This window comes from Panthera uncia, assembly GCF_023721935.1.
Source record: "Panthera uncia isolate 11264 chromosome E2 unlocalized genomic scaffold, Puncia_PCG_1.0 HiC_scaffold_20, whole genome shotgun sequence".
Classification (NCBI taxonomy): domain Eukaryota; kingdom Metazoa; phylum Chordata; class Mammalia; order Carnivora; family Felidae; genus Panthera; species Panthera uncia.
The window spans coordinates 18,380,285-18,401,121 of NW_026057589.1; the positions used below are offsets into that span (position 1 = coordinate 18,380,285).

Genomic DNA, 20,837 nt, shown 5'->3' on the forward strand with positions numbered 1-20,837 from the left:
CAGTGCTCTCAGTCAGTGGTGCAGAAACCCCTGGGTTAGGGTGGGGTGGGGGTTCTCCACCCCGGATGCGCAGGAGCACCACTGAGGGAAATTGAAAACCAAAGTTGCGCTGGCCGCACCCCACTTTCACGGATGTGGAATCTTCTGGGGTTGCTGGCGAGCCACTGGGTCGTAGAAAAGCTCCCTGCCATTCTCTGTGCTGTTGGGGCTGAGAAGCACTGGTCTAGGGGACATCCTCCCCTCCCTCGCCCGAGGTCTCTGCCGGCTCAGAAATTAGGAACGTCCACTCCCTTCCAGCACTGGGAGGGACTCCCTCTGTCACCTCCCTTCCACTCTGCCAAGGAGAAACTCCCCTTCCTGACGAGACAGAAAATGTCTTAAATCTTACTGACTGCGTTTCTTGAGAGGTGAGCGAATGCATTCTCCCAGTTCTCCTCAAATTTGGGACTTCTGGGAATCCAGCTAATGCACCCACTGAGATTCGTGAACCACATGATAGCTACCACCAAGGCTTTCCTCAGGCCACAGAGATGGGAGCCCCGTCTCTGATGGTCCCGTAAATGAAGGAGGCTTACTGGGGCCCCTACTGTTCCCCTCACCATGTGACGAGGAAGCTGCTAAAAGGCACAGCTGAGTCCAAGCAGAGAAAAAACCGCTGTGGACATGGCCAGGACTGTCTGCACCCACGATGCCTGGGAGCATCATGCAACCAGGATGCCCTTTCTAATAATGTGTTCGGCCTTTCTGTGGCGTCTCTTTGGGCAAGAAATCGGCAACATGAAGCACACGGGTGTTTTGGAGCAGACTTCACCGGATGCTTCACCCTGAAGAAAGGACTCAGAACTTCACCAGTGACAGTGTCTGCACATCAGCTCATGGAGACTGTAGCCCCTGGCTATGGGCTCAGGAAAATTAGCCTCCGTAGGACGCTGCCAGGCGCAGTGAGATTAGAGGCCCCAGAAAATCCCTCACGTGTGGCCTCGGCCTCCATGACCCCACAGAGACGGGTGCCCCTTTCCAAGAGAGCAGGAGGCATTACTGCACCGTGACTCTGGTTTGAGCACGGCACAAGATGCAGCAAGCGTGAGCCCTTCCCGGGGTGGAGGATGAGTGACGGCCCTTGCTCGAAAGAACACTCACTTGCTTTTGATCAGCCTATGAATAATGGGGAAATGACGACCTTTCAGTGCTCCCAAAAGAGATACTGATTGTTGGGATCCGATGTCAACCCCAGGATCCCAACTTTTATCCCAAAAGCAACAAGAGAGGGAGAGGAACTCCCCACCCCACTGGGTCTGAAGATGCCCAGCTGCCCAGGGTAGCCCTCCATCCTCTCCCCAGGGCTGAGCCACATCAGCTCCAGGACACAGGGACACCCAGAAAATCCAAGATTTCACCATCAGGCAAAGGGCAGGAGTAGTATGGATTCACACATGGGCATTACCGGATGCTGTGCTTAATTAATATAAGGAAATAAAATCTCTTTTTGAGGGAAACAATAAGGTCGGATCTAATCTAGACAGCAGAGGCACCCCTAATTTGGGCAGAAAATACAGGATACCCAATTAAAATCTCAAGTTTGGATAAACAACAAAAAAAATTTTAGTATAAGTATATCCCAAATATTGCATAGGATGTACTTATGATAAAAAAATTCTTTGTTGTTTGAAATTCAAATTTTACTGAGCAGCCTGTATTTTTATGTGCTACATTTAGCAAAAGGAGGCAGGTCCCAAAGTGTCCAAACATGAGCAGAGCTCACCTGATGGCTTCTGCAATCCGGGTACTCTCCTTTCTCCTGTCACTGGACAACCGGCCAATTAGGTAGGAGTAATCTAGGCCGCTGCAGAATACGCTGCCCACTGCACTGAGAAGCAGCAGTTTGCTGTCGTCCGTGGCCGCGTTGCACAGCGCTCGCCGGACCTCCTTCATAATCTGCGGGCAGAGATGGATTTGTGGGGATGTTAAGTGTCTACCTATGAGCCAGGGGCCTTCAGACCTCAAGCCTGCCAGAGGCCTCACCCCTGAGGGCAGAGCCAAGTACATGTTCTCTTCCTGTGCAGGAAGTCTCCCCTGAATACAAGCCACATCCAGACTAAGCAAAGAAACACCAAAACCAGAGCTCCCCTGCAGCATCCCCGAAGCCGGCACAGAGTGCTAAGAAGGTGGCAGTGAGGTCACTGGCCACGGGCTGGGAAGCCTGGCTTGGAGCCGTGTAATCCCTGGTAAGTCTCTGCAAATCTTCTTCCAGCATTTACACGTTTGGCTCTTTTCAAAGGTGTGGGGAAAAAAATTCCTATGAGCAGCCAGGTGAGGTATGTTAGCCTTCTCTAGGAGGCCAGGTTTAATTATACTCTTGCTTATCCTTAATTCAACTAAGACTTCTGCATGGCTCGTAGGTGGCACGTGGGAAGAGGGCTGTGGCATCAGAAACTCATAAAATTTTCAAGGTGCCAAAGAAAACAACCGTCAAACACAAATTCTGTATCCAGCTAAACTATCATTCAAAAGCAAGGATAAAAATGAGGCATTTTTCAGCAAAAGAATGTTTACCACTCTTAGACCCTCACTGGGAGAATTTAAAAAGGATGCACTTCAGAAAGAAGAAAACTATATTCAGAAAGAAAAGACTGACATGCAAGGAATAATAACAGCCAGCAAAGAAACATGGTGAATGTGTTGATAAATCAATATAAGAATGACTATAAAATCATCATACTGATATTGACCAACTGAGGGTGAGGGTTTGCACAAGGGTAGAACTGGAGTCCAGGCGATAATATTGTGTCTGATGAGAGAGGAATGACAACCACATGCCAAGGTTCTATGTCTGGGAGTGGTGGAGAGGCGATGATCACATTTAGGCTTCACTATGTGTTTGTAACTTAAGGATAACTTCTTAAAAGTACATGGATTACAATGGATGGGGAGGGGGGTAAAATAAAGAAAGCTCAATCACTCAATCCAACAGAAGTTAGGGAAGGAGGGAAAAATCAGTGCAGAAAAGGCATGGTAAGAGAAAACAAGGCATGCACTTGCCTGGGTGGAGCTGAGAGTCCAACTGGGGAGACAATAAGTGAACAGGCTTTTAAAGGATCATTGTTAATTTTTCATTAGGCATCATCATAGGGTACAATGGGAAAATATTGTGAGAGCCAGTTTTTTTTTTAATTAGACTTTTTTTTTTTTAATTTTTTTTCAACATTTTTTATTTATTTTTGGGACAGAGAGAGACAGAGCATGAACGGGGGAGGGGCAGAGAGAGAGGGAGACACAGAATCGGAAACAGGCTCCAGGCTCCGAGCCATCAGCCCAGAGCCTGATGCGGGGCTCGAACTCACGGACCGCGAGATCGTGACCTGGCTGAAGTCGGACGCTTAACCGACTGCGCCACCCAGGCGCCCCTTAATTAGACTTTTTAAAGAACCCACTTATTAAGCCCTTGGAGGTGCCAGGGACTACATCGAGTAATTTCCACATATTTTACTCCAAACGATAATCCCATAGAGGAGGGAATGGGATGCTGATCTTGCAGGGAGAGTGAGGAAAACTCAGAGAAGTGACATAAGTCACCCGAGGTCAGAAGCAAGAGGCAGAACCATGGTGAAAATCTCACCCCCAGACCCCTTCTCTTTCTACTAGTCCATACTGTAGGATGATTTCAGTAAATGGGTGAATTTTCACGGACAAACGTAGGGCTGGATGTCAATCTAAATAGAGAATCTCCCAGCTGGTGCTCTGTGAGGGTGGGAGAGTCATTTTCCATTCTAACTGGGTATAAGCCACAGATTTCCTTTGAACATCAAAAAAAGCGAATGGGCCACTATCTTGTGGGTCCTTTAAACCATCTGCCTCCAGAAATAGACATGCTCTGAACAATCCATGAACTCTATTTCTCTGAGAGGCAAATAAAAGAAAACTCTGCTGTAAAGATGTGAACTGGCATGCTACACAGGACTCAGAGAGTGGCCTCTCTCACCGAGGCCACATTTACTAGTCAATTAGTAAAGACAAAATCAAGCAAAACGGCCACCTCCTTTATGAATTAAGTGCCAAGTCGATCTGGGCTTCATTCATGTGAGAAAAGTACAAACTATATGTTGTAATTTCAAGAATGCTATGTCTGGTTAGTATAGCTTTCCTTTTTCTTTCTCATGTTGATAATCCAATTTGGAGAGATGGCTGGAGGTTCTACCTCCTTGAAGGACCCCAAATTGTACAACGCAACTGGTTTGCTTAAAGTGAAACATTCTAAAATGATTACTTCCTTTGCCTTCCCAAACAGGATACTCTGCACACACATAACTGCCTCTCGATGGTCCCTTGCTAGCCTGTAACAGACCAGTCCCCTCAGAGGCTCCCAGGGAATGCATCTGTAACAAACGGTCCAAGACTGCTACGCATTTTGAAGCCCCAAATACGTTCTTGAGATGGACTGCCCTCATTAGCTGCCACCTGCTCCAGATGTATCTGCTGGCGAAAGCACAATCCCCACTGCTACCCCTACCTTCGGATCTGCCATGCCTTGGGAGCAGATAACCAAATTCATCACAAGGGAGTCAAGGGCACTGGGGTGGCTCAGTCGGTTAAGCATCTGACTCTTGATTTCAGCTCAGACCATGACCTTGCGGTCTGTGGGTTTGAGCCCCATGCTGGGCTCTGCACTGACAGCATGGAGCCTGCTTGGGATTTTCTCTTTCCCTCTGTCTCTGCCCCTCCCATGTGCTTTCTCTGTCTCAAAATAAATGCATAAACTTAAAAAAAAAAGTGGGTCAAAAGGGGGGAGCAGACCAGAGTCCCCCTCTCTACTTCATCTCTACTTGCTAAAATCAGTCACCCAGGGCCCATCTCTCTCAGCTGTGACCACCTTCATGAATGCTTTCCCACATATCCTTGACTAAATGCAAACTTTTCCTTCTCCTGACACCCCAAGTGTCTTAAATCCCCCCTAAGACACTTGTGACAAGCCCCCTTGTAGGATGTGAGCATCTTGGCCTCACCCTACCTCCTGCTTGATTTAAATCCCTGATAGGTGGCCCCGAAGATGGCCTTCAAGGATCCCCTCCATGGTAGTCACATGCTTGTGGCATCCCCTCCCCTTGAGGGTAGACTAGACCCGGTGACTCACGTCCAACCATGAAATATAGCAAGAGTGATGGGATGTCCCTTTCAAGAGGAGACTGGGATATGAAAGGGCACAGCTTGTCTTGGCTATCCTGTTTTTCTCTCTCTCCTCTTGGAGCTCTTAATCTGGGGAAGCAAGGTGTCATGTCACGAGTTGCCATAGGGAGAGGCAAATCCATAGCCCATAGGAAGTAACCACATAACAGGGAACTGATATCTCTGGACAGTGACGACCTCAGACCTGCAATCAGCACTTGGGTGAGCTTACAAGTGGATCCGCCTCCACTGAGCCTTCAGCTGAGACCGCAGCCCCAGACAACATACCTTGACTGCAGGCTTTGACAGACCCTGAGCCAGAGGCATCCAGCTAAGCCACACCAGGATTCCTGACACACAGAAACTGTGAGATAATATTTGTTGTTTTAAGATGCTAAGTTTAGGGCAAATTGTTATGTAGTGACAGATAACTAATATAATTCCTTAAAAGCTAAAACAGTCTTCTACTCATCTGTATAACCCTTGTAACACCTAGTCCAGAACCCTGCATATAAACAAAACCTAGTTAGTGTTGACTGAATCGAATGAGTAGCACAGTATTTACCTCCTCAAGAAGTTTGCAGTGTAATGGGGGAACCGGACATTTAACAACCTACCACACAAATACATGTTCGCTAACAACCGTAACGAGTTCCAGAGGGGAGGGGTGCATAGTGAGAGAAGGATATAACCTGGGCAGGGAGCTGGGTGGGGAGGGGTGGGAGTGAAGGGTCACTCCTGCAGATGTGGTGGCTGAGCTGAGACCCGAACGAAGTGTAAGGCCACTAGGCAAGGAGGAAGGGAAGGAGGCACAGGTATGTGCAAAGGCCCTGGTGCAGGCGTGAACATGAAGCAAGCCAGGCTGATTGGAGTGCAGGAGGAGGGAAGGAGGCTGTGTGGCACAAGGCGAGGAGGGTCGCAGAGTTGGGCAGATCGGAACACAGGGGCCTCACCAGGCCGCGTGAATCGTTCTGATTCTTAATCAGTGCAACTGGAAATCACAGATGCATCTGAAATGCAGGAGCACACGTGTACACGTGCATGTGCACGTGCGTGTGTAGAAGGCGTGCCTTGATCAGATTTGCATTCACGGCAGATCACTCTGCCTGCCGTGTGGAGAACCGATTGCAGGGGAGGAAATATGAAAGAGCACACTTGTTAGTAGGTGACTGCAACCGTCCAGAACATATTGGTCAGGATGGAAACAGGGAGAAAAAAGCATGTTAGCGGGCCGTTCAAGGATTAAAGCTAACAGGCCTTGGGGGCAGTATGGATGTGGTGGGTGTGATCCAGGGGTGTGAGCTGTGATTCCCGCGTGTCCACTGTGCCCCCGGGATGGCAGTGGTGCGGCTCTCTGAGTCTGGGAGAACTGCAGAAAACCGGGAGCTGAGCGAAGGCTTGGGGTCATCTCCCAAAGGGGGAGTAGATGAGCTTTTAATCACCAACACTTTGGGCAATCTATTTTGCTGGCTCTTTCCTGAAGGGGCATTTTCATTATCTTCCTGGTTCTTTGCAATATTACAGACAGGAGAAATATTACAACATACCCTCTAGCCTCAGAATCTAGTTAACACACCCAGTAATGTACGAATTTCTGCCCATGAGGCCAATCCGACCAACGTCCCACGTACAACCAGAAAAAGAAATTCAATCATGACATGCAGGGTGGCCTCACCCCAGCTGCTCCATGAATAAGTAAGGCTGGTCTGCTGGAGACCATTAAATCACCTCTGTTTCATTTTAACAATGATGGGAACATTTATTGAACGCTTCCTGTGTGCCAGGCATTCTGTGGGCCTCTTTGCAGACATGATCTCTAATCCCACAAGCAAGATATAGTATAACTTCTACAAATGAGGAAGCTCCAGAGAGGCAAGGTAACTTCCCAAGGTGAGATGGTGGAGGCAGGATGCAAGCCTCGTCTACTAGCCTCCGAAATCTATATTGCTCTAACACCGCCTATTCGTTTCACTGGGATCTTTCTTTCAGGGCTACTTTACCCAGTTGGTCAGCTTATCTGTAGAGTCAATCCACTTTGGTTGTTGAGACAGCTGAAAATACCAGATCAATATTTTTTTCCACTTTCCTCCTGTTCTGTTACTGACAGACACCAATTAGGAATGGAACCCCTAATTAACCAAGCCCGCGTCCCAGGAGCGGAGAACCTGTGCACCTGACATCAGCTGGATGCCACACGTCGTCCGTGGTGAGTAGGCAATGGTTAACACACAAAGCTGTTCAAAGAGACAGAATGAACTGGGAGACTTCACATTTATTCGACTTGCGGAAGGAAAACGCTGTGCCTTTTAAAAGCTTGCTTTTAAAATGTAGTGAAGTAGAAAAAAATCCAAGAAGAATTGGTCTCATGTGAATATTTCATGATGAGCTTAAAATAACAAGGTTTCCATGTGTATAAATATGGGAAGGGCAGCCTTCAGGGTAAACGACAGAGGTCTATACAGCAGAGAACCCTCAGGTGGTTCCTGAACGTGCAAGAGAGAGACCCCAAAACACACCCCTGCGATTAAGCCTCTGTGTCTTTGCTGCTCCTACGGAAATCAGAGGGTGCAGAATATCGCAGGACAGGGAGAGGGGGGTGTGGACTTCGCCGTCTTCCGCAGGCCAGGCACTGGTCTGAGTGTAAGAAACAATACGGTGGCCACAAGTAGCAAGGGTCCTGCTCCCTGAAGGTTCTATTCCATTAAGCTGCATGATCCTAAGCCTGTCAAGGTCTCTAAACCTGCATCATCTTGTCTGTAAGGGGTGGCTCGTAACAACCCTACATCGGAAGGCTCCTGGATGAGGAAATGAGATAAAGAGTAAACACAAAGCATGAAGAGCCACTGGTAGCTGGTACTGTCACTGTTTTTGTTGTTTACCACTCTGCCACCCTGTCCCAGGTCGGTCTAGTTGGAGAGGGCTGCTTGGATTCATCTTTTCCCACATTTGCACCATCAAGAATCTCTTGAAAAACATCCATCTTATTTCTTCATTGTTCCCCCCAAGTACCCACAGACAACATCTTAAATGGTGCTGTCTACGTAAGAGCATCAAGTATGCACTGTTTCCCCGTTCTGTTCACCTAAAATAGAAGCCTCATTAGCATTAAGAAGGTAAGGTGAAAAAAAAGCAGGTAAAACGGACTTGATCAAAATTTTAAACATTGCACATCCCAGGACACCATCAAGAAAGAAACAAGACAACTCAGAGGATGAGAGCATCTTTTCAAACCCTACATCTGATAAAGGAGGCTTAAAACTCAATAATTAAAAACAGTTTTAAGAATAGGCAAAGGATGTGAAGAGACATTTCTCCAAAGAAGACAAGTAGCCAATAAGCACACGAAAAGATGCCCACCATCGTTAGTCATCAGGAAAATGCAAATCAAAACCACGGTGACACTACCCGACACCCACTCGAACGGCTATAATAAAAAGGACAGATGATAACAAGTGTTGACGAGGAAGCAGAGAAATGAGAGCCCTCGCACACGGCCAGTGGGAATGTAAAATGGCACAGCCTCTGTGAGAAACAGTCTGGCAGTTCCTCAGAAAGTTACATCCAGAGTCACCACACGACCCAGTGGTTCCGCGACGAGGAGTATCTCCAAGAGCACTGAAAACATGTTCACACACACAAAAGACCCATGCACGAGTGTTCGTGGCAACAGGAGTCACAACGTAGTAGCCAAAAGGGGAACCGACACAAATGTCCATCACGGAATGACTAAGGGACAAAATGTGGCACATCCATACCATGGCAAAGTCATGACGCACTGACACGCGCTACAGCACGGATGAGACTTCACGCTCAGTGGAAGAAGCCAGTCACAGAAGACCACACGCCATACGATTCCATCTATGTAAAATGTCCGGAATCGGCAAATCCGTAGCAACAGAAAGGAGATTTGCGGTCACCAGGGACATGGCGAGGGAGAATGGGGAGGGGATGCTGGCGGACGGAGGGTTTCCTTTGGGGGTGTCGGGAATGCTCTGGAACCAGATCGTGGTGATGGTTGCATGACCTTGTGAACAGACTAAAAAAAAATGTGCATTTTAAAAGGGTGAAATTTATGGCACGTGGATTATATCTCAATTGAAAAAAAAAAAAAAAAACAGCAAGAGAGCCGAGTGAATATAATTCCGTCCAAAGCAAAAAAAATTTGACATGCCGCAAAGCCCAAGATATGGTATTTGGATTCTGGGGCTGCCCTCTGACTGTGTGACCCTGACTCATTTTCTGAATCTCTCTGTTTGCTGAGATCTTCGTCTATAAAATGGGATAGGATCACTACCTGGACACAAAGATCAAATGGGTAATGTAGGTGAAGTGATGAGCGCATTGTGCCCCACAGTCAAGTTTGTGTGTGGGACACAAGAGGAAGCCAGAGCCCCGTTCTGAACAAGAAGCCCTCTCCAGCCTGACCCTCCCCTCTGGTCCCCTGTCTCTCACCTCAGGGGTCAGCGCGTTGTTGTCCGAGGTCTGGCTGGACAGCAGGATGTGTGTGAACCCCTCTTCCTTCCGCACGACAATGTCCCGAAACCTACAGTTGCTTTCGTTCTGGCGGACGCTGTACCTGAGCCTCTTGTCAAAGACATAGTCCTTCTCTGCTTCCAGCTTCCTCTTCACGGGGCTGTGCAAGTTCAATCCCCCGTTGGTCAGAGCAGAGCCTTCCAAAATCAGACAAAAAAAGTGAGAAACCAACCTAGGAGCAATCACACCAGAGCGTGATCACAGAACGTTCAGATTCTCACAGAAAGGGTTGGATGTGGCTGGGACCCCCACCCCGTTCACCCTCCTCTGTTCTTGGGTGGAGAATGGCCCAGGGCTTAACTGCCACAGCTCCAAGTTTGAACTAAGAGAGAGAGCTCTGTGGAGGGCCTGATATGATCTTTGATAGCCTGTGAGCCTCAGCTTCTGTTCCGAGGCCTTCGGCAACAAGGAACCCCCTACTTTGAAATCTGATGGTTGAAAAACAAAACAAACAAACCAAACAAACAAAAAAAAAAAACCTCTGCAGTTTTATTCGTAATTACCAAACACTGGAAGCAACCAATCTGTCTTTTAACTAGGTGAATGGATAAACAAAACGGCACGTTTGTATAAGGGAATATTACTCAGCAATGAAAAGAAAGCTAGTTACCAAGCCATGAAAATACACAAATGAATCTTAAACACAGAATGCCAAGTGCAAAAGGCCAGTGAGAAGGGTTGTACATTGCATGATTCCAATTACATGACATTCTAGAAAAGGCAAAAGGAGAGAATCAGGCAAGAGATGTGTGGTTACCAGGATCAGGTGGAATCCGAGCAGGTGGAACAATGAAACACAGGGGATTTCCGAGGGTGGGGAAGCTATTCTCTAGGATACCCTGATGGTGAATGCGGGACATGAAGCATCTGTCAAAACGCAAAGAACTTTGCAGCACAGACAGTTAGGCTTAAAGTACGCATTTAAAATAAACACATTTACGAGACTGGCGGGATCCAAGGAGGGAATACAGAAATGTGATCAAAGAATCTGACTGTATGACAAATGCATGAGAGAAACAACCTCGGGGCACCTGGGTGGCTCAGTTGGTTGGGCATGCCGACTTTGGCTCAGGTCATGAGCTCGCGGTCCGTGGGTTCAAGCCCTGCATCGGGCTCTGTGCTGACAGCTCAGAGCCTGGAGCCTGCTTCGGATTCTGAGCCTCCCTCTCTCTCTCTGCTCCTCCCCCACTCATGCTCTGTCTCTGTCTCTCTCTGTGTCTCTCTTTCTCAAAAATAAACATTAAAAAAAAAGAAAAGAAACAATCTCACTGAAGGGGGCAGGAGTGCCTCAGCACCTCAGAAACTCTAGGAATGACTGGAGTCTGTAAAAACTAAAGGCAAAACAGCCTGCTAGAGAAATGGTGTACTGTAGTTGGCAAAGCCGATTCCTAAGGAGGTGGGGGAGTGTTCAGAATTCTGATACCGTTATCCAGGCATGCTGGAACTGGACAATTCAGTAAATGGATGGCAGACGGTAGGATCCACACTTCCGACCGCCTGGAGTATAAGGTTACAGATAGGTGAGGGCCGGGGTCTAGAACGATCCATGGGATAGTGGATTCAGAGTGGAAGGCATCACGCTTAGCTCAATACTGGTATAGACAGTTACACTGACAGTTACAGGTATGTGTGCGTACAAAGGGTAGTAGGCACACATGTATGTCCTTGCTCTGTCAGCGGAGAGGGCCCAGAACCAGTGACATCCCAACAGCAGTGGGCACACCTAGGGCCCAGACGGTGGTCTCGGATGCAATTCTCAACAAAAGGAACCAGGACTCCCTGGAGAAATGGCTGACTCCAGGCCTGGGGCAGGAAACACATGAGATAAGCTTGTAGTGGCTGAAAAGGAATGAAGTAGCAAAAAATAACATAAAAAATAAAAAAATAACCTCCCCAACGATGAGGCATGTGGGGAGCCGATCCAAAGAGCTCCCAGCGGCCAACGATGCACCAACTTGAGCCACACAACAAAGGAGTATTTGCATTCTAACTGGAAGCATAAAATCAATATCCAGGAGTCCATAATGTCGTTAGTAGATCATTAAATTAATAAATAAATGGGAGAGAAGAGGCGAGTCTCCCAGGCACAAGAATTCCCAACAGTTTACGGAGACCCTCTGCCCACAGGGAGGTGGAGCCTGAGTGCCCACTCCATAGGCGTGGGTTGTGCCCCGTGACTTCCTTCCACACGGCACAGTGTGGAAAGTTTGGGGTCGGGAGCAGTAGCTGGACAGTGGAGACACCTGACTGGGGCAGATGGAGAAGTCAAAGTGTCCCCCACCACCAGGTGACAAAGACCAACATCAACCGCGATGAGTTAACGGCGATGGCGTGTGCCCTCACGACGGGTGCGGTCTTCCTCCCCCCAACCCACAACTCCGGTCTAGGCAGGAGTAAAAGATCGCACAAATCCAAATTGGGGGGCACTGTACACAATACTTAATCAGTATGCTTCAAAACTGTCAAGGTCATCAAAAACCAGGAATGTCGGAGAAACTGTCACAGCCCAGAGGAACCTAAGGAAACACGACAATCCCAAGAAGGGTTTCTGGAACAGATGTTAAGCAACAACTACGGAAAGCCGAACAAAGCATGGACTTCGGTTGATAACAATGCATTGTTACTGGTTCATCACTGTAGCAAATGCGTCACTAATGTAAGACGTTGGGAGGAAGCAGAGTGTGGTGTATAGACAAACTCTATGTATTACCGTCCCAATATCTCTGTAAATCTAAAGCGGTTTTAAAAGTGAAGCTTCCTTTATTTTAAAATTTAGTAACAAAAAATTTTTAAAACCCCACAAAACAGTTCTCAGGCAGTTCTGACAGGCAGGCAGGTTTGAGAACCCGGGCCAGTGGCTTTTACACTTGAACATACATCAGGAGCACCTGAAGAACTGTTAAAAATCCACCTGCTGGGCCCATCCCAAACTGCCACCACTGCTTCAACATCCAGGCTTTGAAAACCAGGGTCCAGACAACCCAGGGGGTCGTCCATCACCAGGCGCCTCCCTGATGTCGAGTGAGCCCCATGCTTGAACGCTGGCGAAGGTCTGAAAATCGTGTGGAGTGTCACCATTTCTGCCCGGGGTGGTGGGTGACTGACCCACGTAGGATGGAGCTGCCGTGGTGTAGGAGGAGGGGCGCAAGGAGACACACAGAGGGACTTACTACGTGTGGACCATTGTTGGAACCTTTTTGGCAGGGATGCTAGAACGCGACCGGAAGCTGGCCCCCACCCTCAGAAAACGACCGCATGGACAGAGCGAACATGCCTTTTGTGGACCCTCCAAGAGCGGGTTATGAGTATTACAAGAGAGAACATATCTGGGGCGCCTGGGGGGCTCAGTCGGTTAAGCATTCAACTCTTGGTTTTGGCCCAGGTCATGATCTGACAGTTTCCTGAGTTCGAGCCTGCTTGGGATTCTCTCTCTTTCCCTCTCTCTCTGCCCCTTCCCCCACTCACGCGGTCTCTGTCTCTGTCTCTGTCAAAATAAATAAATAAACTTTAAAAAACTGTTTTAGTAAAATAAATAAAATTTTTTTTAAAAAGAGAGAATATATTTAAAGGACCTGGGATATAATAAGCAATGAATAGATGGTGGCTCTTACTTGCTTTATAGTCATTATCACTCTGCTCAGCACAAAAGCATTCCGGCAATATTTTCTGCATGAACCCTGTCTCTCCAACAGTACTCCAAAGGTCTTAAGGGCACGATGCTCACACACAGCATAGCCCAGCCTACTACCTGTGCACCAAGAAGTCTACAGGAATTGTTCCTTGGCCCCTGGAGTCTTGGGTCACCCTAGGGATGGACTCACATCCTTACTTAGGTGGGTCTCGGGATCTCAAGAACCAAGGCCAAGGCAGGGAGCAGAAATGGTTCCCTGGACCCCTCCTTCCGCCTGCTGGGTCCCTATCGAGGTGAGCGATCAGCCACAAAGGGGCACAGAAGCAGCAGGGCCCGTGTTGTCCCACAGCTTCCTTGAAGCCTCCTCCTTTTGTACTTTTCTGTTACTCAAGGCAACCGGGCTTCGTCAAGCCCCGCGATGCAGGTGAAATGACTCCATGAACTCCGGAAAGTAAACGTGAGCATTTAATTAAAAGGCGGGTGTAGAGGGAGCTGTTTCTTCAGGGTTAACCTCAAAATCTTCAGCTCCCTGCCAGAGCTTCCTAATTGGAGCTGGCCCTGGTTTCTGTAGAGCCCAGGCAGATCGTGTGCCACGGGCACAGGGCCCGTGCCACGGCCCTGCTGGCAGATGTTAGTGCATCGCAGAAGCGGCTCTCAGAGGACACTGGTTCCCACCGGTGACAAGTCAGAAGCTCCGGGGCCCTTGCATGTCAGCGCCTTCCAGAGCTGGGAGAGGTTTGACCCGAGTCCTCCTGTCCCCCAACCAGGTCAAGGCGCTAATTTACAATTCTATTAGAGAGGAGGAGATGGGGTTTACCTTTTGTGAGCAGCTCTATGTGAGGTCTACGAATTTCTCAGCAGTCCTAGGTAAAGTGCCATTCTGTGTCCGTTTTGCAGGTAAGAAGAAGTGGGTAACTTTGCAGGAAGCCACAAAGGTTTTACATGGTAGAGCCAGGATTGGAGCCCAGCTCTCCCTCATTGTATTTATTCACCCTGACCTCACAGACTTTGCTTCGTGTGCAGGAGATGAAGAGGAAACAAGCAAACTATTACCTAAATAAAATAGTGACAGATGGGAAAATACAGGAGACAAAATGGAAACTAATAGGGGCAGGGGCCTCTGAATTCAACGCCCATGGCCTTTCTGCATGGCCGTCTGCACAGGAAAAACCAACCCCCAAAAGACCATCTGACCAAATAAACTATAAAATGTTCTGAGGAAAACAGACCTGTTTATCCTCTATCAGGACCCTGGGCTCAGACCTCTGATGGTGACTCGGAAGGTGCCATCTCTGGGCCAAAACAAGGAGAAGAGCCCCCCGCCCCCCCACCCCAGGGCCTGAATTCACATGGAACCTGAGTGGCTAACATGGCCCTGCATTTTCGGAGATGCAGAGGACAGTTGCGCCCCAGAGCCCCTCGGACTCTGCCCTCAAAGCGTCTCCCCTTCAGGGGCATCACACTTCCCAAGACTGGCAGGCGGACCAGGAAGACACCGTGGGAAACACAACATGCCAGAAGTATGGACACTCCAGCCCTGTGTTTGGTACCTGCGAGAAGCTAAGAAGCCACGTGAGCTCCTGAGCACGAGTCTCCTTGATGATAACATGAGGTTCACAGTACCTGCTTTTCGAGGTTGGGGGTTTTTTTAGTTTATTTGTTTATTTTTTTGGGGGGGGTGCACATGTGTGAGCCGAGGAGGGGTAGAGAGAGATGGAGAGAGACAATCTTGAGCAGCCTCTGTGCTGTGAGCGCAGACTCGGGGCTCGAGCCCACGAACGGTGAGATCGTGACGTGAGCCTAGATCAAAAGTCGAGCGCTTAACCGACCGAGCCACCCAGGCGCCCCGGGTTGTTCTGGGTTCAGCTGAAGAACTAATATGAGGTTAGCAAGTGCCCGGCTCACCCTAGGCACGTCACAGATGTTAGCGGAAGGACCCCAAGTCATTGCAAAAAAGAGGCATGAACTGGTGAGTCCTCCCGGCCATGTCCTCCCAGCCCCTAAGGCTAAGGCACAAACCCAGGAGGTAGCATTCCAGGCACAGAGCAGACTGTGAACCCATAAATCAGGGTGAAACCCAGTAAAGGGCCAGTGTATACACCCCACACTCCCTCTCATGAGCTGCGAGGCTGGGTGGCTCACTCACCCACTCCGGGCCCCCTTTCCCTCCTGTGGCCTCGGAAAAAACATTCCTGCCTCACGGGACTGTCGCCCATGAAAGGAAGTGATGTCAGCTGCATTTCTGGGACATAGGACAGTTTCCTTCCTTCTTTTCCCTTCAAACCTTCCCACATTCCTTCCTTCAGACTAAGCACAAAGGAGTATTTGACGTGAAGAAGTTTCCATAAAATCACGCCCTGACACAGCCCCTCTGCTCCAAGCACGCGGAAGTGGCAGATAAATACTGGGCTCACAAACAAGATAATCATCTCTGTGCGTGACAGGCAGAATGTCAACACAAAGCACTACGTGGGGCCGGGAGCGCCGGGCAGGAAGCACACTCGAGGACGGCACACACCAGGGTCCCACGCGAGACGGGAGAGGGGACCCAGGCCCACGGCCGGATGCCAGGGGGTGGCATGAGGTCCCCTCCGAGAAGGCAGAACAGCAGTAACACGACCACGTCCATGACCACGGCTCCGTCGGCAGCTCTGGGCCAGGTGGAGGCAAACACCAACTGTTACGGGGGTGCAGGGGGAGAGAAAGCAAAGAAAAACAAAACAAAAACCCCCCTCTTGGAACGAGCCCATACACCAGAATCCCCAAACCTGAAGACATGCTTAGAAACCTTGCCAACAATATCAACGCTTGTGACATAAATTGCTCCGAAGAAGATGAAATGAGTATCAAGGAATGATATGACAAGGACTTTAAAACAGGAATGCCTCAAATATTCAAAGTGACAGGTGCAAGGAAAAAAAAAACAAAAACAAAAACAAAAACACATTCATTGACAATAAACAAGAAATTCTCAGACAAAAGCAGACAGAAAAAACAAAAAGGTAAAGAACAAATGAAAAAGTAAACAGCTAACGGGAGAAGAGTATTTCCATATCACAGATAGAAAGCTAAGATTCCCACGCTGTAAGAAGTTTTATTTACGTATTTTTTAAATTAAAAAAAAATTTTAAGTTTATTTTTGAAAGAGAGACGGAGAGAAGGGGAGGGAGAGAGAGAGAGACAGAGAGAAACCCAAGCAGGCTCTACACTCTTAGCACAGAGCCTGACATGGGGCTCGAAGTCATAAACCATGAGATCATGACCTGAACTGAAATCCGGAGTGGGACACTTAATCGACTAAGCCACCCAAGTGCCCCTATTTATTTTTTAAAGTTTTATTTATTTATTTCTGAGAGCAAGAGAGAGAGCATGCAGAGGGGCAGAGAGAGAGAGAGAGGGAAACAGAGAATCCCAAGCAGCCTCCACACATTGCCAGCACGGAGCCTGATGCAGGGCATGAACTCAAGAACGGTGAGATCATGACCTGAGCTGAAATCAACAGCAGGTTGCTTAACCAACGGAGTCACCCATGTGCCCCCCCTCCATAAGAAGTTTCACAGGCTGGAGACAGAAGAACTCAAATTCCTCCTTTACTAAAGACAGAAGATACGGGCAGGGATTCACAAATATTACATGAAACTGGCCCTTAAACATAAGACCTCAACTTCCTTTAATAATGCAAATTAAAACCCGTAATAATGGAGTAAAAATTAAAACTATATGGAGATGCCATTTCTCAGCCACCTGCTTGGCAAAAGTTCAAAATCCTAACACCACATTCTGCCAGAGAGGATGTGAGGAGGTGGGCACTCTCTTAATTGTGGGTAGAAGGCAAAATGGCACAACAGTGATAGGAGGGAATTTGGCAACATTTGACAAAACTATTTATGCGCTTACTCTCAACCCACCAATCCAATTCTAGAAATGTGACACGAACATACACCTCTAACAACACAAAAACATATGTTTAAGGTGACTCCTTACAGCACTATTTGCAATTTCAAAATGTTGGAAACTATCTAAATAATATCCAAGCAGAGATTGGAGAAGTAAACTAGGGTGCATCCACACAATGGAATACTACACAGCTGTAAACAAAAAAAACGAACGAGCTCTTTCTCCATGAACTAATAGGACCAAGTTTCCAAAATATATCTTCACATGAAGAAAGACAAGGTACAAAAGTACTTTACCTTTAGTGTAAGAAAAAAGGGGAGGGGTGCCAGGGTGGCTCACTCATTTGAGTGTCTGACTCTTGACTTCGGCTTAGACCACGATCTCACAGTTCATGAGTTCAAACCCCCCGTCAGGCTCTGCAATGACAGTGTGGAGCCAGCTTGGGATTCTCTCTCTCCCACTCTCTCTCTGCCCCTCCTGTGCTCATGCTCTCTCAAAATAAACAAATATATTTTAAAAAGGAGAAGAAAGGGGAAATGGATAAATCTGATTTTTTTTTTCAAAAAGAAATACAGGAGGAATAAACCAGGAGACAATGAAACTGGTTACCCAAGCACAAGTGGTTGGCAGAGAGAAGAGAAGAAGGGGTGAAGGAGGGCTGACACTGCTCTGAGTGTGTCTTTTTAAGTCCCAGAAATATATTAAAGCATGTCAAGAAAACAAAATCAATAAGGATGAAGAAAAAGAAACTGAACATAAATCAAAAGAAAGGAATTTAATCATATTTCAAATGAATAACATAGGTACACAGGGGGAGAATAGAGAGCCAATATGAATGACTTTTGAATGCAATATTATGACTTATATACCCTCAAACAAACCTTGAACTCTCCTTAGTGTGTCGGTTTGCATAGTGCTAAGGGTGGATCAGTTCCAAAACTATTTTATAGGCAGTCTAGGGTTGAGCAAACAAGTAAATGCATGATGTTGTGGACAGACAGCGTTCTCTCGACGAAAGAAGGGTCAAAAGAATATGAAATGGGGGAAGGCGAGGAAGAATTCAGTGCGATTAGAATGCAAGAAACTTGGGGAATAATAGGAAAACTTGGAATGTGGATCATAGATTAAAGTATTGTATCGATGTTAAATTTCTGACATTCACAACTGTACTGTGTTGACTTAAGAGAATATCCTTTTTCTTAGAAAATACCCATACTGGGGCACCTGGGTGGCTCAGTCGTTTGGGCGTCCAACTTCAGCTCAGGTCATAATCTCACAGCTTGTGAGTTTGGGCCCCATGTAGGGCTCTGTGCTGACAGCTCAGAGCCTGGAGCCTGCTTCAGATTCTGTGTGTGTGTCTCTCTCTCTCTGCCCCTCCCCTACTCATGCTCTGTCTCTCTCTGTCTCTCAAAAATAAATAAACATAAAAAAAATTTTTTTAAAGAAAAAAGATTACTATGGGGGGCATGATGTATGTAATCCATACTCAAATAGTTCAGAAAAAGAACAATAATCTATATAAAATTTGTATAATCATTTATCATAACTTATGAGTATATATGTATGTGAGTCTATATCTAAACATATACATATATGTACATAAACATATGTACCAAGAGAGGGCAAGCATGGTAAAATATTAAAAAACCTGATGAACTCAGGGGTGCCTGGGTGGCTCAGTCGGTTGAGTGACTGACTTCAGCTCAGGTCACGATCTCACGGTTTGTGAGTTCGAGCCCCGCATTGGGCTCTGTGCTAACAAGCTCAGAGCCTGGAGCCTAGTTCAGATTCTGTGTCTCCCTCTCTCTCTGCCACTCCCCCACTCATGCTCTGTCTCTCTCTGTCTCAGAAATAAATAAACATGAAAACATTTCTTTTAAATAATAAAGGCCTGATGAATTGAAAAGAGCTTCTTTACAATGCTTTCTGTAAACTTTAAATTACTTCATTACTTTATTACTTTATTTATTTATTTATTTATTTATTTATTTATTTATTTATTTTAGAGAGAGAGAGACAAAGCATACAAGTTGTAGGGAGGGGTAAAGGGAGGGGGAGAGAGAATCTTAAGCAGGCTCCATACCCAGCACAGAGCCCAATGAGGGGCTCGATCCCACGACTCTGGGATCATGACCTGAGCCAAAATCAAGAGTCTGATGCTCAAATGATTGAGCCACCCAGCCGCCCCTGTAAGCTTCAAATTACTTTAAAACAAAAAGTTAAATACACATTTAAAAACAAATATCCTGCAAGTAAGAATCAAACTAAAATTCCATACATGGGGTAACTGTAAGAAAAGAATATTTGAGGAGCACCTGAGTGGCTCAGTCGGTTAAGCATCCGACTCTTGATTTCAGCTCAGGTCATGATCTCACGATTGTGAGATCAAGTTCCATGCTGGGCTCTGCACTGAGTGTGGAGCCTGCAGCCTGCATTAGATTCTATCTCTCCCTCTCTCTCTGCCACCCCCCCACCACTCATGCATATACTCTCTCTCGCTCTCAAAATAAATGAACATTTAAGAAAAAAAGAAAAAGAGTATTTGAAGAGACAATAGCTGAGTGTTTTCTAGAACTTTAAAAAGAATTCAAGTTCTTAGTTTGAAAGAGCACTCTGGTTATTAAGCAAGATAAAGAGACAAATGATAATGAAACTGCAGAATGTCATGGGTAAAGATCTTAAAATGCAGCCTAGAGGAAAAAAACCCACATTATCAAAAAGGGTTGACAGACTGATAGCGACAGCAATAACACTAGCCTGGAAAGAAAAAGGAACTTCTACCAACGGAATGCTAAGAATGCAATGTCAACCAAGAACTTTATACCCAGCTAAACATTTAAAGGCCTGAGTAAATGGGCATTTTCAGATATCCCACTGCTAACAGCATTTATATATCACAGTCTGGAGGAACTATAAAGAGAAACTTCACCATATAAAACAGTTAATTCAAAGGGAGACATAGGACACAAGAAACAAAGTTAGCCTTAAAAATTTTCAATAAATGTGATGACTGGCTATAAAAATAATAAACATAATCTTTGGTGTTTAACAACATGGGGTGCACAAAACAAAAAACAAGATGTCCAATGAGAATTTAAAGCCAAGTAGTGTCCTCCTTGCTATATTCAATAGGAGGACATCATATTTGTTTGAAAAAAACTTCATAGTTGAGCAAAATAAAAGAAAAAAACCAAATATTAGTGATCACATTAATCTGAGAGAAGATTAGATTAATATATTAAAAGATAGGGATAATCAGATGAAATAAAAGATGAAAGAATCTGGGTGTGTGAAGGATTCCCTAGGGAGGGACCCTTCAAGCCAGAAAAGGTCATCTTAGCTCAGCTACAGGGAGAAGGAAACCTGGCCAATCAACCGAGAAATGGAAGAACGACTCTGAAAGTACCAAGAAATGGCATGCGGTTGTCAATGTGCAGGAGGAAAGAAAGATGTGTCAGGAAATGCCCTACAGTTTGCAAGATACAGAAAGAAAAACAGAAAAACACACAACCTGCCCTGGGACGGGGGAAGGCAGAGGCAAAGGGCTGGAGGGGGCCACAGAGGACTGGACGGATGAGGGATGGACTGCAGGAGACTTGTACCATATAGGATCAGT

At 46.8% G+C, this 20,837-nt stretch overlaps 1 protein-coding gene across 1 annotated transcript in view; it reads right to left on the reverse strand.

Annotated features, from left to right (window-relative positions):
- CDYL2 (chromodomain Y like 2) overlaps nucleotides 1-20,837 on the reverse strand; it is a gene marked incomplete at its 5' end in the record, with an annotated part of 52,950 nt that overhangs the window by 14,856 nt on the left and 17,257 nt on the right. Inside the window, 2 exons of the mRNA XM_049622388.1 lie at nucleotides 1,763-1,935; nucleotides 9,613-9,830. Coding sequence (XP_049478345.1) covers nucleotides 1,763-1,935; nucleotides 9,613-9,830 — 391 coding nt within the window. The remainder of the gene's footprint in view (nucleotides 1-1,762; nucleotides 1,936-9,612; nucleotides 9,831-20,837) is intronic.